At 34.1% G+C, this 20,066-nt stretch overlaps 2 protein-coding genes across 3 annotated transcripts; both read left to right on the top strand.

Annotated features, from left to right (window-relative positions):
* The first annotated feature begins 880 nt into the window (after nucleotides 1-880).
* Nucleotides 881-1,645, top strand: LOC148204042 (uncharacterized). The gene is made up of 2 exons (XM_088107558.1): nucleotides 881-1,114; nucleotides 1,193-1,645. Exons 1-2 carry the CDS (start codon nucleotides 881-883, stop codon nucleotides 1,643-1,645), a joined length of 687 nt encoding a protein of 228 aa, XP_087963684.1.
* Nucleotides 1,646-8,390: 6,745 nt separating this feature from the next.
* Nucleotides 8,391-15,695, top strand: LOC124838824 (mitogen-activated protein kinase kinase kinase 1-like). 2 transcript variants are annotated; one of them, XM_047314515.2, is made up of 9 exons: nucleotides 8,391-9,664; nucleotides 11,546-11,630; nucleotides 11,817-11,879; nucleotides 12,286-12,443; nucleotides 13,139-13,211; nucleotides 13,361-13,420; nucleotides 14,040-14,150; nucleotides 14,719-14,964; nucleotides 15,218-15,695. In XM_047314515.2, the coding sequence occupies exons 1-8, from the start codon at nucleotides 8,694-8,696 to the stop codon at nucleotides 14,929-14,931; spliced, it is 1,734 nt and encodes a 577-aa protein (XP_047170471.1). In that variant the 5' UTR covers nucleotides 8,391-8,693; the 3' UTR covers nucleotides 14,932-14,964; nucleotides 15,218-15,695. The 2 variants fall into 2 exon arrangements, with proteins under 2 accessions (XP_047170471.1, XP_047170470.1); XM_047314514.2 differs by having other exon boundaries at nucleotides 8,392-9,664; nucleotides 15,180-15,695.
* The last annotated feature ends 4,371 nt before the right edge of the window (nucleotides 15,696-20,066 follow it).

The raw sequence follows: 20,066 nt of genomic DNA, 5'->3' as shown, positions 1-20,066 counted from the left end.
AAGACGTTGCATTACAACTGGGGCTTACTATTGAAGGACAGGTGGTCACTGGCATAAGTTCTAGTCCCCTAACGGTATTTTGTCATCAACTACTAGGACATGTTCCACCTGAGAATTGTGTAAGGGGAAACATAATGAAGTGTCATGGTTGAATAACACTTTCCGCCAAGTGCCTCATCATGCAACGGAACAGGTTATTGAACAATACGCTAGGGCGTATATGTCGATAATAATTGGCAGTGTGATGATGCCAGATACATCTGCAAGCATGGTGCATTTGATGTATCTTCCCCTATTGGCCGACCTGCAAAACGTTTCACAGTATAGCTGGGGATCAGCCACGCTCTCCTGCTTGTATCGTGCCCTTGATCACGGGACTAGGGCTGACCAAGACAATATCGGAGGGTGCATGATCTTGTTACAGTGCTGGGCATGGGAAAGAATAACATGTCTTTCACCAGAATTACTTGAAGTCACAGAACACGAGATTTCTTCTGGTGCAGTTTTTCCACTTGCGAAAAGATGGTGTCGCACAACACAGTCTGCTTGCCAGGACATGACAACTGTTAAACAATTTCGCCAGAAAATAGACGACGTATCACCTCGACAAGTATTTTTGAAATACAAAACAAATTTTTATGATATAAATTTTTTGTACAATTGATGGCTTAATTAGTATACCCTAAACTAAGAACTTCTTATGATGCAGTTCCTATGGACACCGTACAGACGTGCTGAAATTTCACATCTCATTCAAGTAGAAGTGCCACCGACATGTCGGGCACTTGTGCCACTTATATGTTTCTCTGTGGTAGAATACCAACAATCCGACCGGGTCATGCGACAGTTTGGTTTTAGACAAAATGTTCCTCATCCACCAATGAATCTAGATGAGGAACATAAATTGGATATGAGAGGACGCGCTGATTGGAATTGGCATGAACACCATCACCAGTGGATTGGATTGTGGAATGACCGACATAATCGTGTCTTCAACGGGATACCTTTTCAGAAAAATGGTCACTTGCGAGATGAATCGGAGTATATGCAGTGGTATATAAGTCATACCATCCGGTACATTGGTTTAATAGAAGATTCAACGGACTCTGAGGTAGTACAATATTTCCTCCAAAAAATTTTATTATACTGTTCATATCTTGTGTTATTAACTAATAGAAATTGTGTTTCGCAGTATGACATGGACCACGAGGAACACTTTCAGCCGCCATATCAACACCGTGCATCTTCTTCATATCATGATCCACAAAGGTCTGCCTCTGACCATGGCAACTATCAACATCCAGCTGTAAATTCAAGGTTTCAACAAAACATTCCACCGACACCAACATATCCTGCGGTTGAGAGTGGTTATTTCGCCTTTCCACCATCCACACTGTTCAGTGGAGGTCCATCCAATTATTTTGGAACCACCACAATGACTCCACCATCTTCATATGTACACCCTTCATCCTCACATAACGTCTATCGACCGACATTTGACTATCAAAGCCATCAACAGTGCAATGAAAGTGATCCGACGGATGAAGACCAACCAACGCACGATCCCACACCGAAACAACGATCACAAAGGCGAGCCCAACGACATCGACGACGACCACCGTGTGGAACTGGAGGACATAGATAGAATGGTTGCCTTCTTTATTTATAAATATGTAATTTGTTTACTTCTCTTAAAGTAATTAAAAAACAGTTTTATCATCATAAACTATTATCGTCATTTAACCTTATTCAACTGAACTTTATATACAAACCAATTTTAATACATAATGCATTCAATAACTAATTTAACGTAACAGGTCAAAAATTATCTAAATCCACACACAAGAATGACTGATAATCGATTACAGGTCTTTCGTAATAGATTACTAGTCCACCAGTGTTAGAAGTTGCTGGATTTTTTGAACTATGCATAACAAGCCATACTGGTAATCGATTACATTCTGTCCGTAATCGATTACCACATTTCCATGATAGGACTTCCAGGATTTTCCACACTGGGCCACACCATACTGACTGGTAATCGATTACTTGGTTTTCGTAATCGATTACCAGAGGGCTCGTGTAATCGATTACATCAAACCTGTAATCGATTACGCGACGAACCCTACTCTATATATTCAACTTTTTCTCTCTCCCCACGCACAACCACCCCTACCACTCCAGCTGCAGCGCCACCAAGGGTTCTTCCACCCTCTCCAACCTCCAAAAATCACCTAATCTTCCACCTTTTTCACTCTAAAACACCATAACTCCACTCCCCTTTCAATTCTCTTCACTTTGCACCGATTGGATTTTCAAATGGCGGAATCTTCGAAAAGGCAAAGAGTAAGGGGATCATCTTCTACAGGTGGGGGACGTCGCCGCCGTCAACCTTCACCGCCACAAAACTCTCCGCCACCCTCACCACCACCGTCACCCACCGCTGAACACTACAATGTTCAGTTTTCAACTCCTGCACAAGCCCAAAGGTATTTATCACTATACAAAGACCGCCCAATCATTGAGCCAAAATATCTAGATGAGCAGTATTTTGAGAGCCATGATTTTGAATTTTTTCGGATGCTTCAAAATTTGGGATTGGATGAATTTTGCTGCGATTTTAGTGCATATAATCCTCATTTGGTGCGTCTATTTTATAGTAACCTAAAATTTGCTGAAAATGGCACAATGAAAAGTGAGGTCAACAATGTCCAAATTATTATCAAACCCAGCATTTTCGCTGCTATAGCCAATCTTCCCTCTGTTGAGTTGTCCTTTGAAGGGAAATTATGTGAGGATTGGGCCAATGATTTTAATATGAACGCAGCCAGACAATTATTTTGTTTGCCACACAATCGCCCCACCACTAGATTTCTAGCCGGGAATATGACAGCTGAGGCTAGAGTCTTACATTATACTATATGTCGTGTTTTGTTTCCTCGTGTTTCTAACTTTGCACAGGCAACCGAGGAAGATATTCTGATTATGTGGGTTATAATGACGGCAAAGCAGATCAACTGGACCCATCTAATCCGACATAGGATGAAGAAGGGTTTGAGGGACGGTGCTCCACTTCCATATCCAACATTGGTCACCCGCGTCTTGGAACATTTTCAAGTTCCACTGGAGGATGAAATATCGGTGCCACCAACTAGGCATTGGATGATATCAGGAGCAGTCATACAATCATTTGGACTCATCCAGAATGCTGACAACAGATGGGTGCACAAAAATTCTCCTCCTCCACCTCAACGTCAGCGTGACCCACCTCCTGAACTATACATACCACCACCACCTCCTCGTAGTCGATTTGATGAAGTCATGACGGGGATAAACGATCTCCGAACATTTGTTGGCGACAGCTTCAATACACTTAATGAAACGATGAATGCAAGATTTGAACAATTGGAGCTGAATATGGGTGACCGGTTCGATACTATTGATGCTAGAGTTGAAAATGTGGAGCACGACATCCAGTATCTGCGTCGTCATTTTGGTCCACACGGTGGATCATCTTCCTAGATGTCTTTCAATTTCTACTGTCATTTTCTTTACATTTTAGGTTGTTCTTCTTTATGTAATGCACTTTTCATTCAATAAAATACTTTGTCTTTTCATATTATGATATTCTCTTATTTTTATTAAATCAAATGATATACTCTTTCTATACAAAACAATACATCACAATGTAATTAACAACGATGCGTGCTTACACAACTTCATATCAACACACTTAATAAACTTCAAAATATCCACCACAATTACAATACAAAATTTCATAAATCAACCAAAAACACACTGGTAATCGATTACCACGACCCTGTAATCGCTTACCAGTGTCAATCTTCCACAAAAAACAACCTGGTAATCGATTACACACCTGCCGTAATCGATTACCAGTGCATTTTTCCCATTCAAGTTGAAGTCGTGCTGGGTGACCACGATTTCAACACGTTGTAATCGATTACCAGCACACTGTAATCGATTACAGTCCTCTAAAGTCGTTTTTGGGGTGCACGACTTCAGCACTGTAGTAATCTACAGTGTGAAGTCGTGCAGGGGGGCACGACTTCTTCATTTGAAGTCGTTTGGGCCCCCCACGACTTCCCCATTTACGTAAATTTGTTTGACTTTGCCTATTTTGGTAATATAGTAGGCAAATTTGCCCATTCTCGTGCAAAACCCGGTTTACAGAGTTGAAGTAATCTGTGTCATACTCCCCCAAAAAAGCTCAAGCGATATTCAACAAATGGTACTTGCACCTGAAACCGACATAGGTGGGTATGTAGAGAATATTTAGAAGTGCGAGACAACTCTTTCTGTTTCTGTTTGAACTTTCCTTAAGTTAGCATGAGCTTTTTTGAACTGTTTATTTTTGTAATTTTTTTGAGTTTGAAATAGTTTTTCACATCTTCTGTTTTCATTATCTAATAAATCATGTAATGAAAATATACTTTATTTCCATCCAGACCAAGAACTACAAGATCATCTCTTTCATTTTAAGATGACAGTGGCTTTTTTTATGTTTTTCCTGAGTTTGGAGAAATTAAATCAATTGGATTTTCCTAATCTTTTTGAGTCAAATTAACCAGTGATATTTGTTTTATTTATTTTTTTAATATTAAGAATGTTGAATACATATGGACAAATGACATTAAATTGTTATAAAGACGTGGACACTCCAAGAAGCATTTATATTTTCATTAGAGTAATTAAAAGAACATAATTTATGAAGAATGAGATATGAAATCTAATAAATCATATGATGAAATCTAATGTTAAGACATATGAAATATATAAAAGATTTTATTATCTTAAAATCACACAATTTCATTAAGCACATTTTTTCACCGTTAATTCATCTGTTTGAATATTGAAGACCACTAAGATGATCCATGCAACGAGCTATTCAAATTTGTTCAATTAGTTTTTTTAATATAGTAAGTTGGTTTTCTACCCTTTTTCTTAGCCTGCTTATTCTCTTTATGCATGTGACCTTTTTTGACTCGCATGTGACCTTTTTTGACTCGCATGCAATGTTTGAATCTTCTATAATAGTCTTTATTAATCAGTGGTTCTAACGGTGTGCATTTGTTTCCTAGGGGAAGATAGGTGTTTTTGTGCATCTGATGGTGTTTTAGGGATTCTTAAACAAATTTTGTAGTCTCTTAGGTAAGGGAAGCCAATTTAATTGTTTTAGTGTTGTAGATATTTTTAAATATGTAATTGCACGATTGAGTTGTATGATAAAATTGATTTACTGAATTTGATCTATTGGATGTTTGTTATGTTGAATTATCTTGGTTGAGTTGTGTTGATTGGAGAACTTAAGATTTGATCTATTGAGCCAAATGGTTTCTGCATTGACATTAAAATTTATTTTTAACCAAAGTACTAAGAAGAAAATACCAATTTGGCAATTTGAACAGATTCCATTTTCCCAAATTACATAATTTTCATATGTTGTTTTACGATACAATGAGTAGTGGCAGGCTAGCTTTGAGTGACAGTTCATTATGCAACTCAGTGAGCATTTTAGCTATAGATTGCTGAGTGTCAATTTTGTATCGTTAAGTGTCATAAAAATTATGAATGCTTTGGCGCTCAATGCACCGTTAAGCGTCATTTTTCATTACTGGTCTAGAGCAATTTAGTTCCGAGATGTTGAGTGGTAGGAAAGTGTCAATGAGCATGACTTTTTGTGATAAGCCGATGTGATTTTAGGATTTAGAATCATAAAGAATGGAGGTAGTCTATTGTTATCCCAAGAATAATATTACTTCAAACTAGTAAGCATATCTACACTTAATGTCTTGATAAAAAACACTGGGATTCATTGTCAATGATTGTGAAATATTTAAGAGGTACAATGGATTATACCATTTAATATGATGAATTTCCCATGTTACTAGAACGGTAGAGCGATATTAATTGAATATTTGATGTGAGATAAAATCCACTAATGAGAGTGGTGTGATTACATGGAGATTAGTTAAGCAAACAATTATTACAAGATCAACAACAAAATCATAGGTTGTTGCTTTTGATATGGTTGGAACTAAAGTTGAATGATTGAAAAGCTTTTTAGCAAACATTCAATTAAGAGTGAAACCAACCTTATTTGTATCAAGATACTACGATTGTTAGTTAACATTAGCTACAACTAAAAATAAAACCTACAATGGAAAAACCACACATATAAAATTGAGTTACAATTTGATAAAGCGTTTCTAAAGAGTAGAACAATTTCCATTGATTATGTTAAGACATATGAAATCTAATAAATCATATGATGAACATGGAAAAAACATGACTTTAGAAACATTTAAGAGAATGAGACTCAAAACACTTCCAAACAAACAATTGATTAAAACCCAACCTTTTGTGATTAGAGATTTCGTGAACAAAATTCATATGAGTAAAAACAAGTCACTTGTTAATTTTAGTAGCACTAAAATTATTCTGAAATCAAAATTGTCCATTTCTATTGTGTGTTAGAGTGTTAAACAATGCATTATTGACAGAGTGAACTTTGTAGTTAAAATTAAATGTTGTATAAAAATTTTAGCTTTAAACAAAGTTTTAATAATTTTCATATCCCCTATGGGTGACTTATAATTTCCATTATATGCTTGATGAAATTATCTATCAAGTTGAACTACTTGCATGAGATATTGGCAAGATATTTAAAGCACTTCTTAAATCTGAATAAATGCATGGTCTAATAAGAATACCACAACGGTAACAACAATAATTGTAAGGGTATATTATGATTGATAAACTTCTAACATGCAATAAGTGTTTAAGCTCACATAGTTGACTATATCAACTATAATGTGTGTTGAGTTTCTCAATCTGGAATTGATTCATATAACTTGTTACACCAACTCTGATACATTATATATTATATGAGACCTAAGATTTTATTCTTTAGTTTTTTTATTTTTATTTTTTGTTTTTTGCAACACGTGGAAGATTGTTGTGAAAACAATAACATTGTGAAAGATTATGCAAATTTTGCAATTGTTGAACATGTTATTTATACATTGTAATAGGAAAAAGATTCATAACATAACAGTCTCATCCCGTCATCTTTTATCCAGATCTCCTTTCCATGCTACATGATTGTTGTTGATCTCCCATTATAGTTCCATTAGGTGTAGATTTATTGTCTCAAACTACATTCTTATGCTCCAAGTGGTGCATATCCATTATGCAAGTTAGAGAGTTTCAACTACAAGTTCCACTTCTTCCTTTGGAAGTTATCTTTTGTGGATCATGGAGTCTATGATCCTATACTCTATTTATAAATAGATGCTTTTATGCTTCTCCAGATAACACACAATCTCTCACTTTCATGTTATATCTAAGAAGTCTGCACAATACAAAATAAATCCTTAAATATCCACACTTTAAGAAAATGATTTTGTGTGCGTTTTTAATCAAATTTACTACAATTCCAACATACCATAACTTAAATGATATTTTTATTTAACATTTTGCACAAGTTAATGTGTTTACAAATTTTGAAGTAAGGTTATTCATTTATTTATTTTGGATGTTAGAGTAACAGGAATAATTGGCCGAGTAGACATTAATGAATTTCTAAAAGCAAACCGGTTTTTTTTACACTTGTATATTTTAAAGAATATTGGCTTGAACATATCTAAGTCTAAGATTATATTTGATTTCATGTAATTGAAATCTTTGGAATATTTCTGTTCAATAACTAAATTTTATATGTCTAAATTTATAACGTTTCTTACTTTATGTTATTGAATTTGATAGAGTAAACCATTTAGAATGACTTAGACAGTGAATGTTGTATATTAGGACGAGCTATTGTAAAATGATATTGTTTCTAGTCTCAAAACTAGTAGCTTATTTTATTGTAAATTTCATAATTATTGTTCTGAATGTTAACGACACTTCTTGTGCTAAAAAGAAAATGTTGAATAACCACGTGAAAATCTTGTCTAGGCATTAATTGTTTTAGACATAGAAATTCATTAAGCTACCTAACACTCTCAATTTTCTCCATAAAGATATTCCGAAAAGATTCTTAACAAAAATTAACACGAACTCTTATGAAATATCTCATAACACACATATTTCTAGAAAGGTGAGGAAAAATTAAAAAAATTAATTAATGATAAAGTGTTTTCAGGCATCGATTAAAATAATCAATAACGGTGAGATTCTCTAATAAAAACCATGTCTGAAATGTTTGGAAAGTAAAATGAATGGAATGGATTTTTAATAAAAAAAATACTTATATTTCTTGAATCGACATGATTGGAATATCAGTTAAAATTTGGTAATAATATTTTTAAATAAAATCTTATTGCCTATTATTGATCTGATTTAAGAAAAAAAAAATGCAGTGGGGCAATCCAAGTCATGGAAGGGTCGTCGATGTGGCACCGCGTTTTGTGTTTCCAGTTCAACGACGTTTACTGGTCTTGTGCGTGCAGTCTTTCTTCACTTTCTATTTCGATCAATCCCCCATTCCTCTCTGGTCAGCTCCGTTTACTTTGTCGCTCTTCTCGCGCGTTTCGTTTCTAACATCGCACCAATATACAAGAATCATAGAAAACTACACATCTCCCTCTCCACCTCTTCAAACCCTTCAGTTTCACAGCCGCTAAATCGATTCCTCAATCCATTGACGACGTCGTTTTAGATGGATTCAGATGCATCACCTATCTCGGATTTTTGAGCACCGCAACCGCACCAAAGCCATGGATCAGAAAAACCCGCGGAGGAAGCCCAAGCTCGAGCGCCGCAACGCTCTCAAGTACTCTGAATACGACTCCGGATCATCTACCTCCGACGAAGCGCTCTACACACGCTCCATGGAGTTCTACGACCGCACCAGCTTCCGAATCGAGGGCGTCGAGGGAGAGTTCGATCGAATTTGCAGGAGTTTAGGTCTTTCCGGCCCAGAAGACTTCTCTATTCCCGCTGCGGCCTGGGAAGCCATGAAATTTCGTTCCTCTTCCGATATCCTCCCGAGACTGAAGCTCGAAAACCTCGATATTCCCGAGGAAGAGGAAGAGGACGAAGAAGAAGAAGTACCGAACATAAACGAGGAGAGAATACTGAAACCACCAGAGGATGGTGAATTTAGTGAAAAATTAGGAGATGGGGTTAGGGTTTTGGAGGCAGATGAGTCGACCACTGGTATTAAGGGTGTTCGTCCGCCGATGCTGAAGCCGCCGCCGGGGGTTAGAGTTCAGTTGGTGGATGATAGCTCGTGTTCCACGTGGGACCTTTTGAGGGATTTGGCTCCGATAGGGGAAGAGTTATCGTTGAAGCACTCCGAGCATACGAGGGATGTAGAGAATGATGCACCGTTAGGGGTAGTAGAGCGGGAGGTATCGAAGAAAGAAGAAGGGGAAGTGGGTAGAGCGAGCCCGAAGAGGGAAGAGGAAGAGAATGTGGATAATGCAGCGAGGATTGCGGAGATCGTGGCTGGGCTTTCTGAATCATGTTCGTTTTCCACGTCGAACGAAGATGATTCTTCTAGTAGTACAACGGATCATACCCCCAACAATATTTCTCCGCAAGGGAGAATCAAGCGGATTATTACCGCCGGAAGTTGGCAGAAGGGTGAGTTTCTTGGGGGTGGCTCGTTTGGCACCGTTTATGAAGGAATTTCTGAGTAAGTGCATTCTGTTCACCCTTCACTTTTCATTCTCTCTTATGCATCATCATCTATTATTTTTTATTTATTTATAAATTTAAAACTATTATTATTATTTGGGATTTGCACTTGGGAGTTCATGCACAATTACATCCTGCACAATTACATTTCAATGATCCACATAGATATAAAATTAGTTTTTTCACTCCTTCAGCCAATTTATTTTATCAGGCATTAGAAAAACTAGTCCACTTTAGCACGTGCGGTGTGCTTGCCTCTCCCTCCCTTTCCTATTGTGGCTTTGGATCTTAGTTGTGATGTTTTCCTTTAGTGGTAGTTGGTAGAAAAGGTTTTTAAAACTATTAAAATTCTATTACGTTAAATGCAATTTTGGAGATTTCCAATTTAAATTTTGAATGACGTGGATAGGATTGGCGGCGGGGTCAATGCGTTGGTAGTTTTGGAGTTTATGATTGGAAAGGAAGGTTAGTTCTAGAATGTTGCTGTGTGGGTTTGAATACGAAAATAAAGTAGGCAAGGCTGTGCTGTTATGGTTTTCTGTCAAATTAAAAAATGGGTGATATGATGATACTTCAATTTGTATACGCATCTGTCCAACACGTATCCGGATCCGATATTTACTCAAATGTTTCAAAATAAAGAGTAGGTAATGGTTATCTTGAGCAGAATTAGTAAGAGCAAGACTTAGCTGTTCTATAGAAACTGATACTTTTTGATGGTGTTCCAATGATAACACGAGTAATGATTATTACACAATTTTTTTAAAGATGAACATTACCCACTTGTGTCCAGTAGGTCTTGAACCAACTCGTTGAATCCGCAGGTTGACGTCTTTTGAATTGAGCTAACTGATTCAGAAATTGTCAGTTTGTGCCCTGAAGAAAACTTTCTTTTTGGGTGGGAAGGTGGAAAATATTTTGCAGTGTATCTGATAATGTTATCAAATATTTATTTTCTTCTTCTATTTGGCCAGAATTGGAGCACAAGGGCTTATGATATATTCAAATTCAATTGCTTCCCTTTTTGTTGAAGACGGGCTAAAATGGTTTTTTGCCATCTCATCCAAAATGTCTGCCATGTTTACTAACTTCCAGATTTTGGTTATTCAAAAATGTTAGTTTGTCAAGGATATGCAGACTGCGACCCTTTTATTTTGTGTGGGGTTGTCTGTGTCCAATGTCTGTTTGACGTGAGATGAAAACTAGTGTGTGAAATTTCTATTGCTTTTTTATTTTCTTTGATAAATTTCCTAAATTCTTTTAGTGGTTTTGTTAACCATAGCCCTTAAATTAGGCAATGGTTGGTAAAGCTATTCCGCTTTCCAAAAAAAACAAACTTTCTACATTTGATGTCTTAACCATTACCCTAATGATAATACTTAATAGTTCCTTGATGTGTTGTCTTTTTTAATATACTTTGTTGATAGCCTTTTTTTGAGTAGTGGTGAAGAGAATTTCTGAAATTAAATTCTGCAAGTTTTCTATTATTCATCCCGATTAGGAAATGACTTTGAGCTTCTTAGCTTGTTCATTTGGACACTATGTGAAATTGATGAAATGATACAGATGGCTTCTAATTGAATAAACATATTTAAAATCTTAGTTAAAGAGAACTATAGAAAAAATTAATGAAGTGTGTTAGATTTGGCAGGGGCAAGATATTGTAATTGCGTTTTAGTGCCATATTTTTGTCAAATCCAAAAACATCTCAAAAGATAATTTCTAATTTAGCATCTTCCTATCAAATTGCGACTTCAATTTTTATTCTATTTTCTGTACAAAATTGGAAACCAAGCTTTACAATGATTTAGCATACATTTATGTTATTGTGCAAGTGATATCTACTAACATGTTAGTTATGCTTTCTGAATCACTGTAGTGATGGATTCTTTTTTGCTGTAAAAGAAGTTTCATTGCTTGATCAGGGGACTCAGGGAAAGCAAAGTGTATATCAACTGGAGCAGGTGAGGGGCTTACAGTTTTACACAATTTTCCAATAATGGAATACTTCTTTGAAAAAGAAAAGTTTTATCAGATAAATATTATGCTATCTTGTGCAATACTCCATTAGATCATTTGAGATGTTGCTGTTCTTCATGCTTCTCCCACTATGTTTATTTTCTCAGATTTGTTTTTTTATTCTCTCTCAGGAAATAGCACTTTTGAGTCAGTTTGAGCATGAAAATATTGTTCAATATTATGGCACAGAAATGGTACTTTCTTCTTCTGATTTCCTTTTCTTTCTTATGCTCGTTTTGACATTTCCTTGCTGTTTACAGGTTGAGATTTCGCTGTTTTGTCTCATTTTCTTCTATGTTCAAGTTCATATATTTTTCTTGTTTACTATCATTATTAAATCTATTTTGAAGTTGCCATCACAGATTTTGCCAATGAAATCAGGTCCTATGGCATTTCAAAGACTCAAACTTCTTACATTATTTCTAATATAAGCGGGATGTTTGTAGTTGAGTTAGGGCATGATGTCATGATGGGCCATGAAATGTAGTCTAATGTTTGTATGGTGAAGGATTCACATGACTGCAATTACTAGTAACGTAAAATTCAATTACTGATAATTCAAAAATATTTGTATTTTACACTTTGCTCAATGTTTCACAGGATGAATCAAAGCTGTATATCTTTCTTGAGTTTGTAACCAAAGGTTCCCTTAGAAGCCTCTACCAAAAGTATACTCTTCGAGATTCCCAAGTATCTGCCTATACAAGACAGATTCTTCATGGTATGAAGTATCTTCATGATCGAAATGTGGTTCACAGGTGAGTCTATATTTTATTTTGTTTTTTTAATCCTGTTTCACTTTGCTGTATATGACTTGTACTTTCCATGGTAATCATGGTTTTGAATCACATGGTATGGTTCATTTCTCTAGAACGATGCTGGCAAGAGTTCTGTGGTTCTTGCTTTCCTTTCTTCAAAAGAATTTTCACTTTTGCGTCCTTGTAGTTGCAATATATACTTTGTAAATAACTTGTGGTATTTGTTTTATTTTCTTCTTGTTATTTGCCTGGATTGTTTTTTATTGTTTGGTCAATTGCTCTATTTTCATAGTTTGAAATGCGTTTTACTTATTTGGCCAAAGACGAGAGTTGAGGAGTTAATGGACAGAATAATCTTGGGAGAAAAGATTTCCAATTATTTCCGTGCCTCAAACTACTACCTTTTGATGCTAATGGTCCTGTATTTGTGGATGGCCTATTATTTTCTTCCAGTTGTTAGTTACGTTGAGCTTCAAATTCAAATAATTAAAAAGGAAAATCAAGTTCTTTACTAAGATCAGGTTGATGGTTACATGTGCGAAATTTCATTTGGAGTTTTCAGTAGCAGATTTTGTCTTTGGGTTATTGCTTGAGTTTCATTTGATATCCTATTTTATGCATTCATGTACCAGTTATGTAATTGGGATGAAACAATCATTGTAAATATTTTCTAAATTATATTTTCCCGATTTAAGGGATATCAAATGTGCAAATATATTGGTGGATGCAAGTGGATCTGTCAAGCTTGCAGATTTTGGATTGGCCAAGGTATGCAAAATATATTTTTATTTTGGATTGCCAATTTAAGGGTTTCTTTTATTTCTAGAATATTTTGATATCAGTTATAGATGTCTGAGTAATGTTAAATTTCTTATCATTTCAATTTTTCTGACTTCATTTTATGATTTGCTTTTCAGGCAACCAAAATGAATGACGTTAAATCAATGAAGGGTACAGCATTCTGGATGGCCCCGGAGGTTTGCCTTCAATCTTTACTTTTGATCAAAACAGAAATACTTTTATAATGGTTCTTCTGCCAAATCTATTAATGGAGCGTGTACATGGCTCCAAACTTCAAATTCATTTCCTTAACAAACTGGTTCTGTTAATAGCTAGATGCTGACTCTGACACTAGTTTCTGCTCACTCCCATTTATCTATAAACTGTACACTTATAAATGAAATTACGTTGTCACAGTTAAAATTATTTGCATTCAATGTGCTACTGGTCTAACACCATGGATCCAAGGAATTACTCGAACTCCATCGAAATAAATTCCTTAGCAACACTGGATCATGCCACATTTTGTCAATGATATTATTAGAGAATATGAAGAGTTGAATTTTTACCTTTTTCTTTTGCTTTGTCCGACTTTTTACATATGGCTTGATCAATGTAATAAACAGCTGTATGTAATTATTGATAGTGGTAGTGATTATACACGTCTTGTTTCAATAATTTATCGCCTTCTTATATATAGAAATAAGCATCGCTTTGCTTTTAAAACCTTAATACTTTCTTAAATTTTCTCATTTTGGGTGTTTCATCTTTTGATTTACTGATAGCTGTATCAACTTCTTAATCTGAAATATGCAGGTTGTGAAAGGAAAGAACAAGGGATATGGGCTTCCAGCTGATATATGGAGTGTGGGATGCACTGTACTGGAGATGTTAACAGGCCAACTTCCGTACTGTGATTTGGAATGGGTACATGTCATATTATTGATACTTAACTCACGTTACTATTGTTAGCTCACAGTAAGGGAGATCATGCGACACGTTATTTTGCTTTTTGTGTCTCTAGGGAGGTTTCTACAGTTCTCACAATTTCACTTCTGATTTTAATTCTACAATTTTTTTTTCTGTTTCATGTGTTCGCCTTTACATTCTTTTTTACTTTTCTGTTTTGTAACTATTCAGGCTACCACTTTTGATCCAAATTGTCAAGGTTCCTACCATTTATTTTGTAAACTTGGAGTACTGGTACAAATACAATTAAATAGTAAAAAAATACCAAAAAGAGACCTACTGATGTGATTTATAATATATTATTTTACTATTTTATATTTAATAAAAGAAGAACTGGGCAAAGAAAAATATATTTTAATGGATGTTTGTGTATCTTTTTCCATTAACTTATGAATTTTGTCTATGTTCGGTGACCCGCTTTTTATATTAGGTGGAATATTTTGGTTTTTGACATTATTAATATATCTCAAATTGCATTATTGCTGGCTTTGACGATTGAGTTTTAATTAATCTCTTAAAACAACAGATGCAGGCATTATTTAGAATTGGAAAAGGTATTCGACCATCTATTCCCGACTCCCTTTCGAGAGATGCAACCGATTTTATCCTGCAGTGCCTTCAAGTTAATCCAAATGAGCGTCCCACCGCTGCTCAACTTCTAAACCATTCATTTGTCCAAAGGCCACTTTCCCAGACCTCTGGTTCTTCATTTCCTCATGTTCTTGGCCGGAAGGGTTAACCATGCTATCTTCGACTATGAAGCATTATGGAGGTAAATGCATACTGTCTCAAATTTCCACGAATTTTCTCTTTTTATCATGGCACCTGAATTTATACACAAAAAAGGCTGTTTTCATGCTTGTCTATCCTTATAAGGTTTCCATTCATAACTCAAATAACATTGCATCCATTTGTGCAAATCATTAGAATATAGGTTGAATTTATCTGTCTGAGTGGCGTTTTGATTATTTTACTCTTCGATGACAGTTCTGTCCTTCATTGCGTGTAACATTTTCAATGTTCAGTCTGGAAGTTGCTGGGGTTCATCTGGATCCATGACTGCAGAAATAATTCATTGGTTCGTGTTCTAGCATTCAGAGTTTGCTTGATTGCAACTTGTATCCATTTTTCTGCACGGCTTTGGATCTAACGCGTGACATGGCACACCAGATAACTAAGTTATCGACTAGGCGATATCCTATCGGATAATTATGCTCAATGTGTTATCTAATTACTCTGATGATTTGCCCGTTGTAGCAAAGGTGGAGGATCAACTTCCAGCTGAAAAAGCTAACCTTGCATTCCACTCATTACCTGACAGGAGAAAAAACTATAGGGCTTGCTTAACTCAGGAGCAATAGTGTAGCAAGAATTGGAGACGATTCTATTTGTACATATTATTTATTTATTATTATTAGCATGCCATTGTTTGTGTACATCTTGATCTCGTACTGTTTGTATTTATGTCCAAAATTTTGTTTAATCCATTTCTTTTGCGTGGTCTCTAAACTTTGTCATTGGTCTGATGCTATTGGACAAACAGATTATTTACGGCATTCTCAATGCAACTGTTACACTTGTCGTTCAATTAGAACTCAAGGGAACCCTTGTATTTCACCAATTTTTAATATATATGTACTTGCTCTATAAACAATGATATGTTCTCATTAAATGGGCCATTTATTGGAGTGAAGTTTCTTAATTTTTTTTTCCATTCTGCTTGAGTTCAGCTTCGATACATATATAATTTTGTCATTGTCATTTGCATCTATAATCTATAATAAGATATTTTCTCTATCTACAAGATACTCGAAATATAACTTTTTATATCTTATAAATCATTTATTAATAGGTCAGGTCAGCTCATTATCATATAAAAGATCAAATTTAATAACAATATTTTCTATCAAATATAGTATAATATAATCATAACAAATTTAACAAATGTTAATTATTACATCATGTTTATGTATTCATATTAAGAACGAATATACGGTATTTATGATTGATTGACACGTTATATTATCTAAAAATATATTGTACTAATGGTTAATCAATGGACTTGGTTGCGACAAATTATATAAATATACAATTGGTATTAGAATGTCTTCTACATGTCAACATCTCTGAAACCTTTTTCTACCTACAACTTTATCAAGAAAAGTGTAAGAAAGTGCACCCAAGGATTCCACGCTTACTTTTTCTCCCTGCAGCTTTATCATCAAGAAAAGTGCACCAATTAAGGATAAATCTTGAATAAATATTGAATAACATATGCATCTCAGGTGCATCATTAGTCCAGTACTTTGTTCCTGAATAAATATTTTGAATAATATAATATTGAATTAAATTATTCAATAATAATAAAATAACTTTAGAAATGGTTTTATAGAAAACAATTATATGTTTGAACACAATTGAGTGTTCGCCAGTTAGAAGGGGCTTGCGGGTTTGCAGGAGCTCCGTGAGCACCTTCGCCTTCGCCATCGTAACGCGCTAGAAGGCACCGGACGATTTCGCCGTCGGGTTTGTGGCCGAGCTCTCGGGTGAGTCGGAAGATCCGGGCGGCGTAGACCTTCCTTCCTCTGTTTCTGGAACCCTCATCACCATAACATCTTTATTCCTTCTTGGCATTGAAAAATGTTAGTATTAAAAATAGATAGGAAAGTTCTACTTATCCAGAAAGTTTGATATCAGGGGAACAAGAATTTAATGGGATTCTTTTTTTTTACTCATGAGCATTCCATTATTTTTTCTTATTAACAAACACCCTTTAACTAGCAAAGTTGTTTACTTTTTCTCAAAAGCAGTGATTTGCACGACTCCCATGAAGAAGTAATTGCACACAAAAATGACAGTAGGCACGTATTCAGGGTGTGAATTTGATACATCGACTCTAGAGTTAGTCCTAATCTACTCTTGAAAAAGTTCCTAACTCTCAAATGGGGTTCAAGAAAAAGGCTCCAATCTTCAAAGCTCCCAGGGGTTAGATCAGGGTTAAGGTAGATTTAGTCCACTAAATTTTTTTTAAAACTAAACTTCAATATTTTTAATAGTAACTATTAAAAGTACTAAATTTTATATTCATGTAATTGATTTCTTATTTCATATTATTAAATAAAACTAATTAATTATACTATAATAGAATATTTAATACTCAAAATAACCACTTTTTTAAATAATTAAAAACAATTGCAAACCACACACTTAATTTTATACAACTAAATACTATTACAAATTTATTTTACTGAAATATTATAAAAATGCTTTATTTTGTTATCAATTTTAATAAAATTATGTCTTATATTGCACACACCAATTATTAGAAAATTATATATAATTAGTAATATCAAAATAACCACAAAGAGAGATAATAACATATTAATTTGATTTAATATTTGCACTATTTTTACAATTCTTAAAAAGAATTTGTTTCCTCGACTTCTAAAATATCACTCAATCTGTTTTTAATTATTTAAAATTAAAAATAATTCAAAAATTTATTATCTAAAATTTTTGGATCAGAAATAGTATTAATATTTTATGTGTAAATTAAACTTATGTTTTATTTTGTTTTTTTCTCTCTCATAATCTTTTCTCAAAATCACCATAAGATATATTATAAAAAGAAAGTTAATTTCTTAAAAATTTATAAAAAATGAAAATTTTAAATAGACCTAAAGTACTAAAGAATGACAAATGTTATATTCTTTAACTAACACATTAAATAATTTATTTTTAACTTTCAATTAGAACACATAACATAAATGTATGTTTATGTTTATGTTTATATTTATGTTTATGACATTTAATGTTCATTGAATTCTATGGGCCAATACAACTTTAGTCTACAAAAGGTTTATGAGTTTTTTCTTTTTATTTATTATTTTTGTTATGAACATGATTTTGTTGAGTATAAAATGAAAAAGAAAATCATTTATATTTAATTTCTTTTTCAATAACTTTATAAGAAAATAAAGAAGCCTCATTTTTTTAAAATTAAGTTTCAATTAGAGAAAATCTTCTCTTAAATTTCAATTAGGATAATTTTAGATGAAAAGTTAATTTCTTACTTATAACTTAAAAAAAAGTGAAATTAAATATTTAAATTTCAAATTTATAAAATGATCCTTTAATTATATACTTAGATAATCTAACTCAATAAATATTGTCATTTTGTTTTTTGCTTCTTGATTTTAGAACTCTCCTCTTACAAAAATTTTAATTTATTTTTTATAGTAACTATTTTTGTAACAAATTAGGAGTTAATTATATTTTTCTTGTATCCAAAATGAACATTTTTTCTAAAAAAGAGGCCCATGGGCTGGCCCTGGCCCACAGGGCTTTTGAAGATATTTTGGCCCGTGGGCTTTTTCTACGAGAAGTTTTTTGGTCCTGTGGATTTTTCTGGCCCCAACCCACGTGGGTTAGGGCCAAACCATGTAAGGAGGGCCAAATTGACAGGCCTACGTATCCATAGAGTGGAAGAAAAAGTTAATTATAATGAATTTAATCTACTTCTAGAATGCAACATTTTGATTGTAACTTTTTGGAGATTCTACAAGGATTTCTCCACGTCCTTTTCTCGGTTGCGGTTCCCACCGATTCAGTAGGGAAACTATGGAGAAACTGGATTTGAACCGTGTTGAATCTGAACGACAGAGAACGTTGATGTCGACCTTTAAATCTGAGAAAATGATGAGTGCATCACCGAACTCTGTTTGTTTTCGAATGAATCCTTAATAACAACATGATATGAAATTAAGATATTGAATTAAATTATTCAGCAAAGAATAATATAGAAAATAGTTATCAAAATATGTGTATGATTGAGCAAAGTCAAAAGCTCATAAGTGCATAAGCTGGTTATTGGTGGTGAGACTCTTTGCTGTCACCTATAGGCTGAAAGATGAGCCTCATCGAAATAGTGCTCGTCTGGTTTCTAGTGGGTAAAAGAGGATGTCGTTTGGCCCTATAGTGGGCGGCAAAATATTTCGGTTGAATTGGTCTGAGGGTTGATCGTTCTTCTTTATTCTGCTCTCTTTTGATCTTCAATCCTCTCCGAGAATGCAATCCACTTTGATGAGTTGTTGAACTGCAGAAGACACTTCGACGCTCAAGTCATATATGTTTTATAAAGAGGTCTATATTTTATTAGGATAGAAAAAAATCTCTCTAATATTAATTGTATATTTATAGGACTTGTGGCAGCCAAATCATTGATTAACCATTAATGCATTATATTTTTCGACAATATAACCAACCAATCACTAATAAATACTGTATATTCGTCCTTAATATAATTATTAAATATATTAATTTGCCATTAATAGTACAATTTATATAATTGATCTTAAAATTAAGTACTATGAATGCTTTTATAATAACACAGTTGCTCAAAATTTTACTTGAACTTCTATTCACTTCTATAATTTACATCATACTTCTGTTTTCTTGTTAATTTATTGGCTTGGGTGTCAAATTATTATTTGTATGGAGATTTTTATTCACCTTTTGTTCATATTTCATCGGTGTAAGACTTTTTTTTCTTTCTATCAACCACCTCGCTTATAGATTTGGGAGCTTCCCTTTTAAACTACTTAACTAAAGATGCTCAATTTTCGGTACAAATATTTGGAGTCTATTATGGATCTCATCAGAAAACTTCTTTATAATGGTTTTGATAACGAATCAAACTATCTTAGTTTCATCAATCTACAATATGGACACATCCTAAGTTAGCGACAACCTCAAAACTCACATGAAGGAGATGTAAAAGAGAAAAGAAATTAAGATTATATACTTAAGTAATTACAGTCATGAAAAAAAGAAAGAAATCATGTGTCAAATCTGAGTCAATTTGACTTATCAAAG

Source organism: Vigna umbellata, chromosome 2 (genome assembly GCF_029865625.1).
Source record: "Vigna umbellata cultivar VRB3 chromosome 2, Vumbellata_1.0, whole genome shotgun sequence".
In the NCBI taxonomy this organism is placed as follows: domain Eukaryota; kingdom Viridiplantae; phylum Streptophyta; class Magnoliopsida; order Fabales; family Fabaceae; genus Vigna; species Vigna umbellata.
The sequence above is the reverse complement of the archived record's forward strand: the minus strand, read 5'-3'. Positions and strand labels throughout refer to the sequence as shown.